At 37.7% G+C, this 20,708-nt stretch overlaps 3 protein-coding genes across 4 annotated transcripts; 1 reads left to right on the top strand and 2 right to left on the bottom strand.

The window, feature by feature from the left end:
• Nucleotides 1-8,026: 8,026 nt before the first annotated feature.
• LOC103848516 (F-box protein At1g53790) lies at nucleotides 8,027-10,029 on the top strand. Of its 2 annotated transcripts, XM_009125409.3 has the most exons (4): nucleotides 8,027-8,119; nucleotides 8,302-9,561; nucleotides 9,652-9,726; nucleotides 9,801-10,029. In XM_009125409.3, the coding sequence occupies exons 2-4, from the start codon at nucleotides 8,396-8,398 to the stop codon at nucleotides 9,859-9,861; spliced, it is 1,302 nt and encodes a 433-aa protein (XP_009123657.1). In that variant the 5' UTR covers nucleotides 8,027-8,119; nucleotides 8,302-8,395; the 3' UTR covers nucleotides 9,862-10,029. The 2 variants fall into 2 exon arrangements, with proteins under 2 accessions (XP_009123657.1, XP_009123656.1); XM_009125408.3 differs by having other exon boundaries at nucleotides 9,652-10,029.
• On the bottom strand, nucleotides 9,775-17,414 carry LOC103848512 (26S proteasome regulatory subunit 7 homolog A; the record flags this gene model as incomplete). The annotated part of the gene is made up of 8 exons (XM_033291156.1): nucleotides 9,775-10,842; nucleotides 10,915-11,108; nucleotides 11,165-11,346; nucleotides 11,442-11,595; nucleotides 16,539-16,603; nucleotides 16,742-16,886; nucleotides 17,015-17,076; nucleotides 17,133-17,414. Coding segments are annotated over 8 exons (1,245 nt in total), but the record flags the coding sequence as incomplete, so codon positions are not given.
• LOC103848511 (uncharacterized protein C23H3.12c) lies at nucleotides 17,344-19,248 on the bottom strand. Its single transcript, XM_009125404.3, has 8 exons — nucleotides 18,794-19,248; nucleotides 18,527-18,591; nucleotides 18,310-18,408; nucleotides 18,181-18,228; nucleotides 18,039-18,108; nucleotides 17,877-17,948; nucleotides 17,699-17,791; nucleotides 17,344-17,622 (listed from the first exon to the last, which is right to left on the bottom strand). Exons 1-8 carry the CDS (start codon nucleotides 18,986-18,988, stop codon nucleotides 17,482-17,484), a joined length of 783 nt encoding a protein of 260 aa, XP_009123652.1. The 5' UTR covers nucleotides 18,989-19,248; the 3' UTR covers nucleotides 17,344-17,481.
• Between the last annotated feature and the right edge of the window lie 1,460 nt (nucleotides 19,249-20,708).

Genomic DNA, 20,708 nt, shown 5'->3' with positions numbered 1-20,708 from the left:
AGAGAAATTTGGAAAAAGAGAACAAATTAACTATACTATTGTCCCCTTAGAATGCTTATACTAATCTTTGTCTCCTTAGTACTAAAAAAAAATCAAATCCAGTTTTGCCCTCGTAATTAGATTTATAAATATAAAGGTTATAATGTAAAAACATAAGTAATTTCCAAATTGAGTTATAATATGATATACTAAATAAAGTTAAAAAATCAAAACCCAATCGTCCCCAACATCTCTCCGTCGAACGTCGAGAAAGGCGATTCTCGTGGTCGCCATCAACGTCTTCCGTCCGGCGCGTTTTGGTTCGCCGGTGAACTCTTAGTTGTCGTGCCATCTTTCTTTCCTTCTTCTTCCTTCCTCTGTGGTAGTTTTCTGTTTTCAAGACGCTTATTTTCTCAAACTTTGTTTTCTCTATGAACCCTAACTGAACTTGTTTTCTCCAACAGCGTAAATGACTGTTGGCACGAGGCGGACGAAGCTTTCATCACTGATTAAGAACAAGTAGGTGTTCGATTTTCATCTCGGTTCCTCTTTTCCCAAAATTAAAGGTTCGATTTTGAGATCCCCTTTTTTATTCGATTTGGTTTAGTGATTTTGTTGATGTGCATGTATTAATAAAAGCTTCGATTGGCTTAGAAATTCAAATTGTGAAAGTCCATTGTTTGAGCTTAGACAATGATAAGTTCCGATGATAATGTAAGAGTTCTACGAGTGCATTTTTAGATAATAACCAGTCTTAAGGTTGAATTTTATTTTGGTGGTGATTGAATTTTTAAAAAGTAAATCGATTTGTAGTTTTGGGTTGAGTTCATTGTGAATTTTATGCACTATTTTACATGTATAATGGTTTGATTGTAGTTTTCGGTTGAGTTGATTGTTAGTTTTATGAATTTAAACAAAACATCTTAATATTGAGTATCTTTATGTCTCTCGTAAGCGTTTGGAAGTGAGTAAATCGGGTATAGTTGGGTAGCTTTGACTCTGTGACTTTGCCGAGTCTGCAGATTCACTAACAAGTTGATGTTTTTGATTTCGTGTTTTATAGGAATGGCTTACCAGTTTCCAAAACGCATTCTTGAAGAAGGAGCTGAGACCCAGATTGATAAGATTAACAATACGTGTAGGCGTCGGACGTTGGATATGGTGAGGAGTGTTCTCAAGGATGAGTATGAGGAAGTTTTGCAAGACCCGGTCTTTGGTCCGATTCTGGCAATCCTAGAGAACAAGCTCCTGTACTCAGGGAAGATTATTCACAGCTTCATATGCAAGCAACTCAAGGTTTCCAAGCTTCACGAGCTGTGGTTTGTATTCGAAAGGAGGCCTCTTAGGTTTTCACAGCAAGAATTTTATGCTGTGACTGGACTCAAGTTCAAGGATGAACCTGACATAGACTTTGAAGATTGGGAGGATGATAAGGGGTTCTGGAGCAGGGTTTTGAAGCAGAACAAGAAGATCAGCTTATTGAGTATAAGGACTGAGCATCTTGAAGTCTGTAACAAGTGGACGTATGTGGACAGGGTGAGGCTAGTGTATCTTTGTATTATCCAAGGATACCTCATAGCTAAAGATGATTGAGTTTCTATCCCTCTAGAATATATTCGCTTGGTGATGGATTTTGGTAAGATGAGGATGTTTCCTTGGGGTCTTCACGCATATGATGAGCTGATTGATTCAATACGCAAAGCAACGAAAGATCTACATTTGAAGAACAGTTACGTGTTGGATGGATTCTCCATTGCGTTTCAGATATGGTTTATGGAGGCAATCCCCGACATTGGTACTATGGTGGGTCAAAAGCTCAACAAAAACATTACCAAAGTGAGATGTCGGAATTGGAAAGGAAGTGGGAAAGTGTCTTATGAAGATATCAGTAGCCTAGAGTCGCACTTCGATAAGGTAATTAGCTTTCTTCTATTTATAATCTGTTCAGTCATCAAAAACATTAAGTTTGTTGTTTCGGTTTGTTCTTGTCAGGGAGAGTTGTTCCCTTTTATATCTGCTTCTGGGAACTCGGATTTGATTGATAGTGATCAGTTCTTCAGGGAAGATGAGAAGCATGACGAAAGAGTTGGACGTATTGTTGCTCTGATCAATGCCAAACAAGATTGGTCAGAATTCGACTGGGAAGTTCACGCTTTGCCTCGAAGTGTGGAGCTGTCTGATTCAGAAGAGGGTGTTGATGTTGGAGATGTCACAGAAACCCATGTGGAGGAACCGTCACTTGTAGAGGAACCGGCTGTTGTTGCAAGAAGGGGCAAGCGTAAGGTAAATGATCGTGGTGCCGAGACCCGAAAGAAACAATTGCTTTGTCAACGGGCGGCTGAACATAACAGTGGTATCTCCGATCAGATGAAGACTTTCATTGAAGGATTATTCACCTCTTTAAAAGAGGTGGTGCAGAAAGACATCCAAAAGCGTTTTGACAAGGTCGACAAAGAGATGGCTCAACTCAAGGAAGTGGTGTCTAAGATCTCGGGTCCGTCAGATACAATGGGAAAAGAAAGAGCCACTGACATTCTGTGTCCTTCAGCAACAATGGAGAAAGACCAATTCCGAGAAACATCACAGAGTCTGTCGCCTTTAGCAGCAAAGGAAAAAGGCAAAGGCAAGGCAGATGAGACTGGAGTTCCTCCTACGGTTCGTCGTAGCCCTCGGCCAAGAAAGGTAACCACAAAATGAAGCTTTGTAGTATGTCAGGAGAAATTGCTTGTGTTTTAATTTTCTCTTGACTGTTGTGTACTGTCTTTGGTATTTGCTTGTAACATCGGATTGTAATGTATTTTGTTGTTTGATATGAAGCGAACTGATGACTATGACTTGTTTAATTGACTCTATTGTAATATAGTTTTTTTTCTGTGGTTTGCCTCTTTTCTTCTGTTCTTGTATGTTTTAGCTATTAATATTATGTTTGGTGTTATTAACAGGAGATTGAAACTGATGATATGTTGGATTTTTTGAAAAATCTGTCACAATCATCGAAAAATAAAGATATGGGGACCCAAGAGTATTTACAAGACGCTGTGGGTAACCTTTCTCAAGCATCACATGTTAGAGGTTTCGATCCCTCACAAAAAAGCTCAGCTGAAGAAGCCGTAGAAATTAGTACTCCTTTATCATCATCTAAGCCTGCGGATTACAAAACACTCAGTCTCAAAGATACAGACTTACATGAGGACCGGGTGAACGACATAGATTATTCATTAGTTTTTGTCCCTGAGGACTCATGGGTAAAATTAAGGGAGTGGTGTTCAACTTCCAAACAGTAAGTTTTTGGCGTGCCTTACTGTATTAAATTCAAACACCTTTTAACTATGTTTTGTATTGCAGGCACCTCAAAATTGGACCTTCTGTCTACACAAGTGAGTTAGCAAAACGTGTAATGGGACCTGCAGTGTGGCTAAAGAACGATGTGAGTTATAAAAAAGTCTGTTCTAATTTTTTGTACACCAACTTACTAATTTTGTATCATTACTTTCAGGAAATTGATGCTATGTTGTACTTATTTCGCGAGAGAACTTCTTTGGGACGATGGAATCAATCCAAAGTAGCCTTCATGAGCTGCATATTCAGTAATCAAATGAAGAATTCTTACATAGATTTCAAGAAAGACAGGAAAGGTTTCAAAGTGCAAGGACTGCTCCACCAGTACGGAATTGGTGAACTTCCTGCACACTGACGAACATGACTAATGTGGGATCTCGATGTGAGTCGCATGTACGTGCCTCTTCTTGTTCACGGTAACCACTGGATCTCTATGTGTGTGAATTTTGTTACTCGTTCAATAGAGGTCTTTGACTGTGGAGGAATGAAACACAACAAGGACTTGGAGCCATTTGCACATCTCATCCCTAGAATTGTCAAAGCTGTGCAGTCTTCGAAGAGTAAACTAATCGTCAAGCCATATGATGTCACTTACGCCCCAATGCCCTTCCTAAACAAGACTAGCAGTGATTGTGGAGTATATGCGCTGAAACAAATTGAATGCCATCTTCTAAGCATGGACTTATCATTAGTGAATGACGACAACATTCGTGAAGCTCGCCTCAAGATTGCGTGTGACCTGTGGGAAGCTGCTAATGATCCTGTCATTATTTTGAGAATGTCACAGTTTATTCCTCCGAAGACCACGACAGATCCTGTAGTTACAATTTTATGAGGCTATTACCATTATGACTAGCATTATATTTGAATCTCTTGTTTAGTATTGTATTTGAATCTCTAGTTTAACAACGACTCTGTTTTTTAGTTTCATTTCTCTCTATGTTTTTGTTCTTATTTGAATATTTGTACACAATAACAAACCAGACCCTAAATGTAACTAAACTAAGCCTTATCAGACATCAAACCCTAACTATACCCTAAATGAAACCTAACTAGACTACAAAGCACGATATCAAACTAGACACTAAATGAAACTAAACAAAGCCACACACGATATCAACCCCTAACAATACCCTAAACGAAACAAAACTAATCCATATACGATATCAAACCTACCAAGACTACAAATCTCCCATCATAATAATCAATACAAATCTTAATAACAAAACACATGCAAGTAGACCCTAAAACTTGACCCGATTAAAACCATGATTTGCCCTAAAAATAAACTTATATAAGACCAATGGCGAGAAACTCTACTTATCTCATCTTTAATTTCTAATCTCCTTCGTTCACTCTTCAAAAAAACGAACATGATTAACAATGGAGGGATTCCTTCCAGATGCTGGTGTGGGAAAGGGATTGTCACTTATGTTTCAAGAACAGAGGAAAACCCATACAGACGTTTCTTCAGATGTGAGATTGGTTTACAGGTAATTCTGATAAATAATTACTTCCCTAATTACTTTTCATTCTTCCAAGTCGCAATTGACGTTTTATGTTTCGATTTAGAGAAAGAAAGAACAACATCTTTTTAAGTGGGTCGATGAGGCTCTCTTTGACGAGATTCAAAGGATGGATGAACAACACTCGAGAATGGCCAAAGAAATTGACGATCTGAGAAGTTCATTGAACAAGACAGTGCTAGAAGAAGTTACGAAGCAAAAAAATTTGGCAGATGTAGGTTGTTTAGGATCCATGCTCAGTATTTTATGTCTGTGTTCGAAACGTGATTAATATTGTAACATGTCTCTGATTTTACATTGAGAAGATCGAATCAGATTGATATTCTATTTTCTTTTGATAATCAAATAACTTGCATAAAACGAAGCAAATACTGGATTTTAACACAAAACATAAAATCGAGTTCAACATAAAAAATCCAAGTTCGAGATGAAACAAAGATAATACTAGAAACAACTCTGAAACATAACTCGCCTAAACAGAATGGCTTGAATATTATATTGCTCTATCACATGTTGACCTATTGTGACCAACAATACCACATCGACTGCATTTGCGACGGATAGAGCGTTGAGTGATTTTTGACGAACGGATCTTGTCTTCAACTGTCTCGTACCTGCGTTTCTTTCTCCTACCTGCACCTCTTCTACTCTCTGGAGGAAGCACTTTTGCTTGCTTAACGTGAGATGGGACAATCCATGAATCTTCCGGAACAGTAATAGGATTTATGGTTTCCTCATACACCGATCTCCATGAAGCAGTGGTATACATGTCATCAGTAAGTGTGTGCGCTTGTTTGCCTACACTGAAAGCTGCTTTTATGGCGTGCCTGCATGGGATTTTCATCAAAAGCTAAACTCTGATCATCAGCAATGACAACATTAAGTTGTCTCATAAACCATTCCCACGAGCGGTCATTCTCTGAGTCGACAACTCCAAATGCAATAGGATATAGGTTCGAGTTACCATCTAAAGTAGTAGCTACCAGTAACACTCCTTTGTATTTGCTCTTCAAAAAAGTCCCATCCACAACAATAACTTTTCGAATGCCAGCATAAAAACCGCGAATAGACTGACCATATGAGATGAAAAGGAATTTGAATCGCCCATCGGTATCAGTTTCATAAAATGTGTGTGTTCCTGGATTAGCTTCCTTCATCATTTGCAAGTATTTGGGAATTTTTTCATAACCCTTCTCTGGAATTCCTCTCACAGCATTTACTGCATACTCACGTGCATCCCAAGCTAAAGAGTAGGATATCTCAACTCCATGATCATCCCGCATAAACTGGATGATATCATTAGGTTTCGGCCCTTCCTTGACACTTTCGTACTTATGCATAATGAGACTACCAACTGATTTTGATGAAACTGTCCGAACAGAGTGATTCCTTGATGATGGAGAACATGAATGATCAGGTACATACTTTTTGATGATAAAATATGAAGAACCTGTTAATCCCTCTGCGCGAACACGCCAGCCGCAATCATCATCCGCGCAACGAACGTACCAAACTCTTTTATCCGATTTGCCAACCTTGTAGTCGAAATTATGTTTCATTGCACATATTTCCATTGTTGCCTTCAAAGCGTTTTTTGTAGTAAAATGTTGACCCTTCTTCACCACATCAAGGAGAGAAAAACGAACTGTCTTTACATTGATCATATCTTTTTCACGGTTGCAATCATCATCACTTTCATCCACCTCAACATCTTCTTCTGGAACTTCAAACGACATAGGCTGTTTCTGTCTGTTAGGCGACTCAGTAGCTTCTTCATTCAAATTCAAATCGACTTTGATATTGCTAGGCTCGGCCTTAGATCGAATACACACAGATAACCGCGTCGAAGCTTTGTTCTTCACATAGGTGAGAAAATTTTTGAGTTGCCGATCATTGGTGATGAATACAGGTGGTGAGTCGATGCCTATGACCAAATCAGAAGGTAAGTAACTGAGCTCGATATTGACCATGTTTACATCGATTCCAAAGTCTTCACAAACCATAACTCTTAGGTTGTCAAAGGTTTTGCTTGTGTCCAAAGTAAGTAATCTACCTCCTTTTACTTCATCAACAAGAAATCTCCATCCACTTCTTTTGGACGATTTCCACAAACCAGAAGAAGCATAGATGTGCATCTTCTTATGTTAGAGAGACAAAATTTTGGAAAAACTAGGAAAAGATGAAGCCCCCAACTAGGAAAAGAAGAAGCCCCACGATGCAAATCCAAAATCAACGTGGTAACGATGAAGATTTACATTTAGGCAATATTATTTTAAAAAGGAAATAAAAAGATTTAATAGATTTAGGGAATATTTTTGTAACTGTTTTTTCCTTAATTTTCGGATTTTGTTTAAAAATCTTGTAGAACATACATTCTACCATGTTAGAAAAAAGATGAACACGTAGATAGGAAATACTGTATTTATAGATAAAAGAAGACATCGTAGATTGTATGTTCTCTCAAGGCAGATATAAGAATATTTAGTATGTCTTATGATCTACCAAAAATACAGAACATAGAAAGAACTGTATAATTTGTTTTCTTCCACACTAGATGTATATGTTTCTGGTGTATTATGGATTCTTCGTTGGTACATCATTGTGTTCGCAGTGTATAATGCACTCTACGGATGGTAGATCAATGTGTCTTACCTAGATTGCATTTTCTAAATCTCAGTAGATGGTAGATCTGACAATCTAACTCTTTTTTCCCATTTTTGAACTTAACATTCTAACAATTTTTTGAATACAAAAATATTTTTCGTATATGCACATGCTTAACTACTTCATGTTTTATATTTTTAAAATTTTTTTAACATGGTAAATATAATGATATGAATTTTTATTAATAAAAAGGGTAGTGAAAGTCAAAATGTGGAAAAATATGATTTTGTACTAAGGGGACAATAGTATAGTTAATTTGTTCTCTTTTTCCAAATTTCCCAAATATTTATTACAAGCCGGTTTGATACCTTTTAATTCCGTCAATTCGTTTTAGTTGAGGAAATTTGGTCAGGCCTAGGTCTAATTGAATCATAGCCGGAAAAAATTAGAAAGAAGTCGAAGTTTGTTCAGGCGTAATTTAATGATAGCCGAAAAAGTTGTTTAGAAAGAAATCATGTGTATTAGGCCCAACTTTATAACTGGCCCGAGCTTGTCGGGAAAAGGACGCCGCATGGAGCCTAAAATAAAATAAAACAAAAATAAGACCTAAATCATATTCAGAACAAGCTCTCCCTACCTACATCTCTTCTCTCTCGATCGACTTTGTTCAGGTTCGTCTCTCATCAATTCTATCACAGTTTACGGTTGATTATACAGTACAAAGTTTTATTTATGAAAAAGAAAAATAACTGATGCATAATACATCAAAATTTAGGTCTTAACTTTTTGTGTAATTGATTCGCTGTAGTAACTGTAGTTTTGATCTCTGTACTTTTTTTTTTATTACTGTTAGGTTGTAGTTTGAATCTGGCTGGTCTTTGAGATTTTTGGGTGCTGCTGCGTTCAGTTACGGCTTACAAAGATTTTTAAGTGATTGTAAGGGCCCCATGAAAAATCTAAGGCAGCTTTACTTGGAAGCTCAAGGAAGACAATGTCCGAACTTAGGAATAGATTTGCCATTGGATCTCGTCATGGAGATTTTGTCGAGAGTTCCAGCAAAGAGTATAAAAAGGTTTTGTTGCGTATCGAGATTGTGGGGATACATACTTGGCCTTCCTTGTTTTACCGAGTTGTTCCTGACCAAGTCTCCGTGTCGTCCACCCCTACTCTTGTTCACCTTTGAAAATAAGGAGAGTATATTCTTCTTCTCTGCACCTCAGCCTCAGAATCCGGGTGATGATTCATCTCTTGTACCTGCTCGTTATAATGTTCACCGCAAGCATTATCCCAAAGATTTTTCAGTTAGAGTTGGTTCTCCTCTTGGTGGATTCATCTGTCGTCAAGATAAGGGGAAAGTAGATACTATAGTTGTTAGTAACCCCGTCACAGGAGAGTCAATATTCTTACCAGAGGTGAAATCCAAGAACATTAATATTCAGATGATACCTTTTTTAGGATATGATCCCATCAACAAACAGTTCAAAGTATTGTGCGTCAAGTTTGGGGATGTCCCAAATACGTCTGATGACCATCAAATTCTGACATTGGGGAATAATAAAAAACATTTATGGAGAACAACCCTATGCAAACCCCATTATCCTAAATCTAATGGAATATGCATTGATGGTATTTTGTATTATTCATCTGGGTTTGATTTGAGGACAACAAGGGTTTCCACCATAGTCTGCTTTGATGTCAGGTCCGAGAAGTTTAGCTTTATCAACATAGATCATCAATGCATGTTTATGACTTGTGCTTGTACTTTGATCAACTACAAGGGTAAATTAGGTGCCCTCCAGTTTACATTATCGAATCTAAGATGTCTTGTGTTTTGGGTTCTTGAGGATGCTGGAAAATGTAAATGGTCCAAGTGTGTCTACACTATACCTCCTTTGTGGAACAACATAGTTGGTCGTTCTGACTTGGACATTGTTGGAGTGACATCTGGAGGTGAAGTTGTGTTGGCCACGATGCATCTGCTTCATCCATTTTACATTTATTACTACAATCCCAAGGGCAATACTTTCATAAGAGTTCTAATCCGAGGTCTGGAAGGGTTTGTACGTGCGAGAGTTTACACTTCTCTAGACTATGCTGAGAATTTGAAACATATGTAAGTCTTGATCAACTTTTGTTTTAAAGCATTGTCTTGTTCAGTATTTCAGTTGATTAGTGTCTGTATTCCATTTTTTTTTGTTTGAAGGACTGAGTATGACAAAGGAGTTAACACAAACATTTACTCTTTAACGGAGGCTATTTCAAGTCAGCTTATGCATCAGTACGCATTATTATATATCTTTATCTTCAAAATTTCGTTTCTTCTTTCACACAAAATTTGTCACTGCTTAACAGAAGAGCATGTTTGAAGAGCCAATGCTTTGGGAGTGAAATACAGTGCACCAAGCCTATTTAGACCCGCCAAGATTGCTTATGCATGTTTAGACATATTCCAGTTATATGTATTCTCCTTTTCTAATAATATACATATATCTGTTTTGTTGTAAATAATACTCTCTTTGGCTGTTTGAACTAGTAAGTTCATATCATTTTGTATAATATATAAAGTAATTAAGAAAAAAAATCAAGATTCGATTCTAATTAATTCATGTTAAATAATTAAGAACCCCATCAAAAGTCAAATTATGTACATACTTTTTCAAACAAGCCAAAATAAATTTGTAAGATCATATGATAATATAATATGTATATAATATTTCCAAGCCTGATGATCAAATCACCGGGAATCAACTTTTGCCTAAAACGTTTTAGGCACGACAGATACTTGGCTCCAGAAATTCACCGGTATGTACGTAGACAACTAATGAGATTAGCCTAATTTTTCCAGCATATAGGACAAGAACTTAATCGTCCGCCAGTGAAGCTTGTTTATAATCCTTTTAGTAAAGGGTTATAAATCAGCAAACTTCAGCTTGAGGAAGCCAAGATACCAAGTAAGAAAATGCCGGAGTCTGATGCATGTTGCCACACTCAGTTATGAAGTTTCCATAAAAAAAGGTAAAGGTTCATATATAGTCCATGATAAGACTAAAATGAGAATTTAAGGAATCAAAAAGTATCGGACATTATTGTAGAACACAACGGAGTTACTGGAACTGAAAAAGGTACTGCAAAAGAGATATCGAGTGTAAGAGAGACACAAAGGGTGACGAGTGTTTTCTAAGTTTTATTTGTTTTAGGACATTAGTACAGTCGCTTTCTCTCTCTCTCTCTCTCTAAACGTAATGGGGCATATACTTGGGGGTTGCACTGAACTTCTGATAACCTTTGATTACTTTGTTCACTGCATCCAGAAAGTCTTTCTCAGTCACCGTCTTTCTCCTAGCTCTGATTGCATACATTCCAGCTTCAGTGCACACACTCCTGATATCAGCTCCTGGCAAGAAGAAGAAGAAGAAGATTACACAAAACCACAAGAGAAGAAAATAGTATATCGGAGATGGGTTACCAGTTGAGTTTGGGCAGAGGCGAGCAAGGAGCTCAAAACGGATGTCTCTCTCGCAGTTCATGGTTCTTGTGTGAATCTTGAAGATCTGTGTTCTGCTCTCCAGATCAGGCAAACCAAACTCAACCTTACGGTCAAGACGTCCAGGACGTAGAAGAGCAGGGTCCAGCGTGTCAGAACAGAAGTAACCAATGAGTCTAACGGTATAACTGTGTTGTGTAGTTTACTTAAGGATGGTGATGAGACTGTGGACCTGTTTGTTGCCATAAGAACCTTGATGTTACCACGTGCGTCAAAACCATCAAGCTGATTCACAATCTCAAGCATAGTACGCTGGACTTCATTGTCACCTCCTACACCGTCATCAAATCTAGCACCACCAATGGCGTCAACTTCGTCAAAGAAGACAATGCATGCTTTTTTGGACCGTGCCATCTGCAAAGCGAGTATGCTAAATGACATTTCAGAATATAGCAGCGTTGGCTAGACAAAACACCAGATAGCAAGAAGGAAAGTTGACAGTAAATTACCTGAAACAGTTCACGAACCATCCTAGCTCCTTCGCCGACATACTTCTGAACAAGCTCACTGCCAATAACTCTGATAAAGCAAGCATCGGTTCTGTTGGCAACAGCTCTAGCCAAAAGGGTTTTGCCGGTACCAGGAGGACCGTAGCAGAGAACGTGTTGGAAATAAACATGAAGTTAACTTAGGATCTAAGTTACATCTTTCCTATTTGAGTTAGGATTAGAATAAGTTAATTCCTAAGAGTTTAGGAAAGTTAGTTCCTAAGAGTTTAGGAAATAATATCTCTATATAAGATGCAAGAGTGTTGCATAGATATTAAGAGTTTTGAGAGATTGTGTGAGTGCTTAAGTTTTGAGAAAGTTCTTAAGCTAATAAAGAGAGTTCTTTATATTGTGTTCTTATACAATCTTTAAGATTTTATTTGGTATCAGAGCCAGTACCAAAAAATCGATCAAGAGTTTGATCAAGAATCATGGGAGACTTGGTAACGACGACAACCAAGAAGGATGGAGGTTCATCCATAAAGTGTCCGATGTTAACATCAACGAATTACACCGTATGGGCAATACGGATGAAGATGCTGCTTAGGGTTCATAAAGTTTGGGAAGTGGTCGAGAGCGACTCAACCGAAGGAGACAAGAATGACTTGGCGACAGCTCTCCTCTTTCAATCTATTCCGGAGACTATGATCCTACAAGTTGGAGCACTTGATACCGCAAAGAAGGTTTGGGATGCAATCAAGACCCGGCATGTAGGAGCAGATAGGGTTCGTGAAGCAAGACTACAGACCTTGATGACTGAGTTTGAACGACTAAAGATGAAAGAAACTGATAAGATTGATGACTTCATGGGCAAGTTAACAGAGATATCTTCAAAATCCGCCGCATTGGGTGAAAGTATGAATGAAGCAAAACTCGTAAAGAAGTTCCTTCAAGGGTTACCACGCAAGAAGTACATTCATATAGTTGCTTCACTTGAACAACTTTTGGACTTAAACACCGCGAGTTTTGAAGACGTTGTAGGCCGTTTAAAAGCATACGAGGAGCGTATCATGGCGGAAGAAGAAGAAGATACACAAGAAAATCAGAGCAAACTCATGTACAGCAACACAGAATCTCAAAATTACAGAGATAGAGAAAACAGAGGAGATGGAGGATACAGAGGAAACGGAGGTCACAGAGGAGATGGAGGATACAGAGGTCGCGGTCGAGGTAACCACTACTATGGCAGAGGAAGAGGACGTGGCAGATCTTATTGGGACAGTAGAGATACAACAAACATCATATGTTTCAGATGTGACAAAACGAGGTCACTTTGCAGCAACCTGTCCTGATAGGCTTCTCAAGCTACAAGAGACAACCGAGAGCAAAGATGGAGATGAAACTCACGAAGCTGATGGACTTTTGATGCATGAGGTTGTATTTCTCAACGAACGGAACGTGAAACCTAAAGATTTTGAGTCTAGTACTGATGGAGATAAGATATGGTACTTAGACAATGGAGCGTCTAACCATATGACAGGAAACCGCAGCTTCTTCAGATCTATTGACAACACGATTACCGGGAAGGTCCGTTTCGGAGATGATTCGAGAATAGACATCGAGGGAAAGGGAGCTGTTCTGTTTATCACTCCCAACGGAGAGAAAAAGACCCTTGCGGATGTCTACTACATTCCAAAACTTAAAAGCAACATCATAAGCCTCGGTCAAGCCACAGAATCAGGATGCGATATACGAATGCGAGAAAACTATCTTACACTCCGTGACAAAGATGGTAACTTGATAGTCAAGGCATCAAGATCAAGGAACCGTTTATATAAAGTTGCATTGGAAATAGAAGAACCAACGTGCCTACAACTTCAAAGTCATAGCGAATCCTCACGATGGCATGCTCGTCTAGGTCATCTCGGAACTGATGCGATGAAAACCATGATAGGAAAAGAACTTGTGATAGGAATTCCCAAGCTCAAAGTCGAGAAAGAAACATGTGAGTCTTGTCTGCGTGCAAAGCAAACAAGACATTCTTTCCCAGCGGCTACATCGTATCGAGCCTCCAAGATACTAGAGCTCATTCACGGAGATCTCTGCGGACCGATTACACCATCTACCATAGGGAGGAACAGATACATATTCGTTCTCATAGATGACTACTCACGCTACATGTGGTCTATTACGTTAAAGGAGAAGCGTTCCATGGTTCTTCATCAAGAAGAAGCAAGAGGCGTTCTCCTTCTACTTCGGCAATGTAGATGTAGTCATCGAGATAACCAGGTTTCTTTGAGATTCTATTTGATCTTCGAGGAAGAAACTGCTCTGTTTGCTCTTCATCATCATGATTGCTGTCATCATCCTCGACTGTATCATCTTCTTCATGAGTGATGTCGGCCTGGTTGTCAATAGTAGACTCGTTATCTTTTTCTTCTTGTTGATTCACATGATTACCAAGTGAAATTTTAAACTCTCCGGGCTTCTCTATTACTACACGATCCGTCTTGTTCCACTCCCAAGCTTTGTCTTCATCAAAGACCACGTCCCTGCTCACTACTATTCTCTGGCGTGTGGGATCAAACAGCCTATAAGCCTTAGAGCCTGGCTCGGTTCCAAGGTGCACGAGAGTATGAGACCTATTATCGAGTTTTTTTAAGTTTGTCGCCTCTGTTTTGGCATAAGCAACACATCCAAATATTCTTAGGTGAATAATGTTTGGTTTTCTCCCTTTAAAAGCTTCATACGGTGTTTGTGAGATCAGGGTCTTGGTTGCTATACGATTGATTAAGTAAGTTGAGTGCCTCACAGCTTCTCCCCAAAGATAATTTGGTACCTCCATGTACTTCAAAATGCTTCTTGTCATCTCTAATAGGGTTCTATTTCGCCTTTCTACCACTCCGTTCTGCTGTGGTGTGTAAGGAGCCGTTAAGTGACGTTGTATGCCTGATTCTTCGCAGAACTTTTGAAACTCCAAGCTTGTGAACTCTCCACCTCTGTCTGTCCTCAGCGTCTTGATGGGTATACCAGTTTCACGTTCAACTAATGCCTTGAATCGTTTGAATTTTTCGAACGCTTCTCCCTTTTCCTTTAACGTAATAGACCACATGTAGCGTGAGTAGTCATCTATGAGAACGAATATGTATCTGTTCCTCCCTATGGTAGATGGTGTAATCGGTCCGCAGAGATCTCCGTGAATGAGCTCTAGTATCTTGGAGGCTCGATACGATGTAGCCGCTGGGAAAGAATGTCTTGTTTGCTTTGCAGCTTCTGTAGCGACCATGAATTCAGCTTCACATGATGAAAGAGCTACAGTCTCTTGTTTCTGAGAGCACCAAGTGATGGGACACTTGTTCAAGTAAAATATGTGTCCTGTGGTGCTTCTACCATCATCCTCGTCTATATTATGGCTTGAGTCACTAAATCCTTCCAGTCTTAATGCGTTTGTACGTTCGTACACGAGACCCAGCTTCGTCGATCCTTTCAAGTACCTCAAAACTTGCTTAAGCGCTGCTCCATGAGACGTCTTAGGATCATGCATGTACCTGCTCAAAAGGCCTACGCTGAAAGCAAGATCAGGGCGTGTATGTAACAGATAGCGTAGACACCCTATCTTTCTCCTATAATCCTTCTCATCTATGCTTTCTTCTTTATCTGCTTTTGAGACCTTTAAGCCGAACTCCATTGGCGTCTGGACTGCATTACATTCTTCCATACCGGTTTCAGACAAGATCTTCTTAGCATATCGTTCTTGACTCAATGTTATTCTTCCACGTTCTTGGTTCACTTCAATACCAAGATAGTAGGTTAACAACCCGAGATCACTCATCTCAAAATTACTTGACATCTCTCTCTTGAACTCGTGTATCATAGCTTGCTTTGATCCCGTGATTAGTAAGTCGTCAACATACACAGCTACTAGGAGAAGATGATTTTTCTCTTCCTTGCGATACAAGGAAGGTTCCTTTGAACATCTCTTGAATTTTAATTTCTCTAAGACTTTATTCAGCTTCTCGTTCCAGGCTCTTGGGGCTTGTCTCAGGCCGTACAGAGCTTTATGAAGTTTGTATACTTTCTCTTCGTGACCTCTAACTTCAAATCCTTCAGGTTGACTTACGTATACAACTTCTTTCAATTCTCTGTGGAGGAAAGCGGTTTTGACATCTAGGTGATGAATCTCCCATTCGCTTGAGGCAGCTAGAGCAATAAGAAATCTCACGGTCTCAATCCTGGCAACTGGTGCAAAGACTTCTTCAAAATCGATACCGTGGCGTTGAATATAACCTTTAGCCAACAGTCTTGACTTGTACTTATTTATGCTCCCATCTGCATTCCGTTTTATCTTAAAGATCCATTTTAATCCAATTGGTTTAGCTCCTGGAGGTAAGTCAACGAGATCCCAAGTTTTATTCTTCACAATCGATGAGATTTCTTCTTCACAAGCTTCACGCCACACCTTCTCCTCCATTGTAGCTCTTTCATCATGTGAAGCTGAATTCATGGCCGCTACAGAAGCTGCAAAACAAGCCATATGGCTTCAAGAATTGTTGGAAGAGATCACCAAGGAGACAAGAGAAAGAGTTGTGATTCGTTTGGATAACAAATCAGCAATAGCACTTACAAGGAACCCGGTCTTTCATGGTCGTAGTAAGCATATACATAAACGCTATCACTTCATCCGTGAATGTATCGAGAATGAGCAGGTTGACGTCCAGCACATTCCAGGAACAGAACAGAAGGCTGACATTCTGACTAAAGCTTTAGGAAGAATCAAGTTTCGAGAAATGAAAGAGCTTGTAGGAGTTCAAGATATTGAAGAAGTTAACTTCAAGTTTAAAGGGGAGAATGTTGGAAATAAACATGAAGTTAACTTAGGATCTAAGTTACATCTTTCCTATTTGAGTTAGGATTAGAATAAGTTAATTCCTAAGAGTTTAGGAAAGTTAGTTCCTAAGAGTTTAGGAAATAATATCTCTATATAAGATGCAAGAGTGTTGCATAGATATTAAGAGTTTTGAGAGATTGTGTGAGTGCTTAAGTTTTGAGAAAGTTCTTAAGCTAATAAAGAGAGTTCTTTATATTGTGTTCTTATACAATCTTTAAGATTTTAGAACGCCCTTGGGAGGATCTATTCCAAGCTTCAGAAACTTCTCCGGGTGAAGCATTGGCAGTTCAACGACCTACAATCAACAAAGAGATAAAAACGTTTAACAATTGGCTTCCTTGAATAATTATAATACATCAATAAGGTTATAACAATAGGTTGACGACGAGATAAGATAATGAAAACAGGAAGAAAACAAAGTACAGTAAAAGACCTCTCGCATCTTCTCAATCTGCTCCTTGCAGCCACCAACATCATTGTAAGTAACATCAGGTTTCTCTTCAACAGTCATCATGGTGACACTAGGATCGATTTTGGGAGGTCGAGGAATCTGTATCTGATACTTATTCCTATCAACTCTGCGAATACAAATCAAAGACATAAGAGGAACGATAGTAGTAATAGGGGGATAAACTGAAAGAAACAAGAAAAATATGCATACAAGAAGGAAGGAATCTATAAGTTGATAAGCAGGGAGAGAACATACCCAACGCGCATGCCTTCTTCAATGTCAGTGGGAGACACTTTATCGCCAAGGCCAACCACAAACTGCAGTCAAGACAAAGAAAAAAAGAAGAGATAAACCAAAACAGGTTTTGCAATGCCTTAGCAATCTGTTTGACATTAATGACGTACTTGGCATCTTCAGTGTTTGGACTAATAATCTTAGTGCATCTAGCAACCTGGAGAGGCTGCTCCTCTTGCATCATCTGTTTATCAGAAACGAGATCCCATTGACTGGGACATTGAAAATTTGAACAAGTTTCTGTTATGTTTCTTTTTTTCCTTTTCCTAGTGCAAATTTGAAAATTCAACTGTTTCAAAGTAACAAAGATCTTTCTCAGAAGTTCCAGTGAAAAAAACACTTGAAAGAATTGGAGCGTAAATTAGCTTCAAACATCTGAAAATTTGGTCCAAGCAAAAAAACAAAAGAGCCTAAAATTAACAAAAGAGTTAGACTAGATTGCGATATTTAAGAACATCAATCTTATTGAGATGAAATAATTTGCAAATCTCTACGATGGTCTCCTCACTAAGCCCTTCCTCGCTAGCTTCACCAAGTAGCTTGCATAGCTCCTCTGATGGCAGCAAAACCTGTCTCATTAGAAACAAAGACAAAATAAGAAACAAAGAAGAAACCTTTTTTAAGTTGCCGAGTAAAACAGCTTACACATGTGGGAGATTGAGGCTTCTTCTTGTTGTTATTGCGTTCATCTGCATCATCAGTTTGGTTTGGGAGGAGCTTAAGCAGTTGCTCGCTTCCCTGCAATATCAAAAGGTGATCTTATGTCTATATAAAACCTTTTATGATAATGGGATTCTGTACAGGGAAGTAAGACATGACAGACCTGAAGAGCTCGCCAGTGGGAATATGTGCGGAACAAGACCCAGAAGAATGGTATGTTTGGTAATGGCAATACCTAAATGGAACAAAACAACAAAGGCTTTGTTGGTTTATGAGAGATTTTGAAGAAACTAAACCGAAATGCTAAGGCTTTCATGTACAATACCATAAATGCACTGGTCAATGGAAGCAAAGTTACTGAGCCAATCAGGTACTTTTTGTGCAGGATTGTTCCACTAGAGATCCAATTACAAACACTCATGTCAAAATCACTCGAGAGGGCAATGTGAAAACGGTAAAACATTTACCTCATAGCAATGTGACGTAGTCTCCTGCGTACAAGTCTAGGATCTAAACTGAAACATTTGACATGGATTAGCTAAAAATAATCTGAATTCACCAGAACACAGTGAGGAAGGAGAGGGAGAGAGTAGAACCTAGGAGGATAAGAGACTTGTATGGAAGTGACCTCCTTAGATATAGACTTCAAGAAAATCTCAGACGGCTTAACACGAGCCAGAAGCTTCAATCCTAACCTATACATCCATAACCACAGAGACGACCATTTAAAACAACAAACCTATCAAAACATAGAACAAAGGCAAAAAGCCTCAAGATACGTCTCAAATAGGAAGCCAAGACAAATTTACAAACCCATGAATCTTGTTCTTCATTGACCCTTCAGGTGCTTTCTCAAGACCCGTCCACGCTTTGTTCATCTAATAATCATCACAACAACAATTCATCAAACTGACAAAAAAAAAAATACCATTTTAATGTTTTTCTTGTAATCAGAAACAAAACAAAAGCTTACTGGTCACACTAATAGTAGATACATAAACCTCACTAGGCGCCACATAAACACACGGGCATGTCCACTTTATATATATAGAAAGAGAAAAGGAGTTTCAAAGCGCCTACCTTGTCAGAGATGAAATCAACAAGGAGCTCAGCGTTGGCATTGATGGGCTTCGACTCAGATGATAACTTCTTCCATAAACCTCGTACAGTGGTCGGAGTAACACCTGATGGAGTCTGGGCAGCGAAAGGATCAACAGATCTGCTGAAACACCACTTCCTCCCTTTGATCGGGAACACCACCAATCTAGCTCTCATTATCACACTTTTGAGAAAGGTCCGATCTTTAGTGAGATTTTGTCAATCTGTCATCTGGGTATTGCTAATAACGACGTGGGTTTTTTTTTTGTATATTCAATTGAAAGCTTTTAGATAAATATCGACCGACTAATAAACCGAGTCGAAGAAGCGGCGGCGCGGCGCGTCTCATAAATGAACAGAGATATATATAAACTCATACAAATAACATGGGTGTATGCACTATCTTATGTAATACATTAACAATTGTCTTTTATGAGATTGTGGATCAGAGTTGATATCCTACTATATAAAAGGGACTAAATTCAAGGCTTTTGAGGCTATCCACCTCAGCCAAAATATTCTCATCCAAAAAGAATTAAAAATAAATGTCATTTAGAAGATAATTAACTAATATAAAACTTTTGATATTTCTAAAAATTTTAAATTTGTAACTGCTAATTTATTAATAGAATCATATATCTATATTGAATTATGTTCTATTTTTAATCGTTACTTTAAGAGTAAATAAATTATTAATTTATAATATATATATAGTTTATAACTTTATATTGTAGTTATAAATAAAGAGAAAATAACCGGGAAAGGTGAAGAAGCTCATATAAAATTATGTAATTAAAATGGTAAAATGGTGAATATGATGAAGTGAATCTAAAAAAATTTGTTGTACAAATTATGGTGCTTTCTTCGTTCACTATAATGATTTAAAATAATATATATTCATATAAATAAGTCAATATTTGTTGTTTTTTCTTTGTAAGATGTTAAGATTATCATTTTCTGAAAGGTTACACTGATCCAAAGAGATTAGTTTGTGGAGCTAACCAAACGAGGATTATAGTGTTTACTTTGGAAAAAGTAATAGGTTGAACGATAGATGGCGTGCGTGTTTTTCCACATGAAAATCTGCACATATATTAAAATTGTAAGATTTGAATCATAGAGAAAATATAGTGTATATGACTGAAGTTGATTCATTCTGAAACTAAAGATGGCTAAAATTCTTCTTTGTCAAAATGCATAGATGTGAATCTTATATGAATAGAGTTCTCAATTGCTTATAGCAGTGTAATAAATTCCGTGTGTAAAGGAAAAAAAATGTTAAATAAGTGAAAACAAAAATTATGATTTTTTTCTTGTGCCTATAGGCTCCTTCGCAATTTGAAGAAGAAAGAACATATTATGTGAAAATCTTTGGCTCGGTCAAATTTTATCGAGTTGTTTATAAAACTGTTGTTATATGATTCATGTAAATTTTCAGTGTTGATTTAAAAGCCCAAGAAAACCCATCTATACTGACTTTTTGATTTTTTTCTGTGATTTAAATTTAAAAAAAATAAAACTTTTGATAAGTTATGTAAACTCAGAACAAGTATTTAACTTTAGAAAGCATTTACATGTTTCAAACTTATAATATATACATATATAATGTTTAAAATTATGTATATAAAACCTGTATAAAATGTGCTTAAATATGTTTCTCTTCTTTAATGTGTTAATTGTACTATATATAACATTATTTTAAAATTTCAAAAAGTTTATGTCACATTCAAAAACTATCAATAAAAAATATAATTCTCCATCTACAACCAGAAAAAAGAAAAACTATAAACATATAAATTTAAATTAAGAAAAACTAACATTGGAAAAACAAAAAATTAATGTAAAAGAAACAAACCGACAAATAATATTATAAATAAAATAAATTTATAAGGCACAA

Source organism: Brassica rapa, chromosome A05 (genome assembly GCF_000309985.2).
Source record: "Brassica rapa cultivar Chiifu-401-42 chromosome A05, CAAS_Brap_v3.01, whole genome shotgun sequence".
Taxonomy (NCBI): Eukaryota; Viridiplantae; Streptophyta; class Magnoliopsida; order Brassicales; family Brassicaceae; genus Brassica; species Brassica rapa.
Note: the sequence above shows the minus strand (reverse complement) of the source record. Positions and strands in the feature narration are given on the sequence as shown.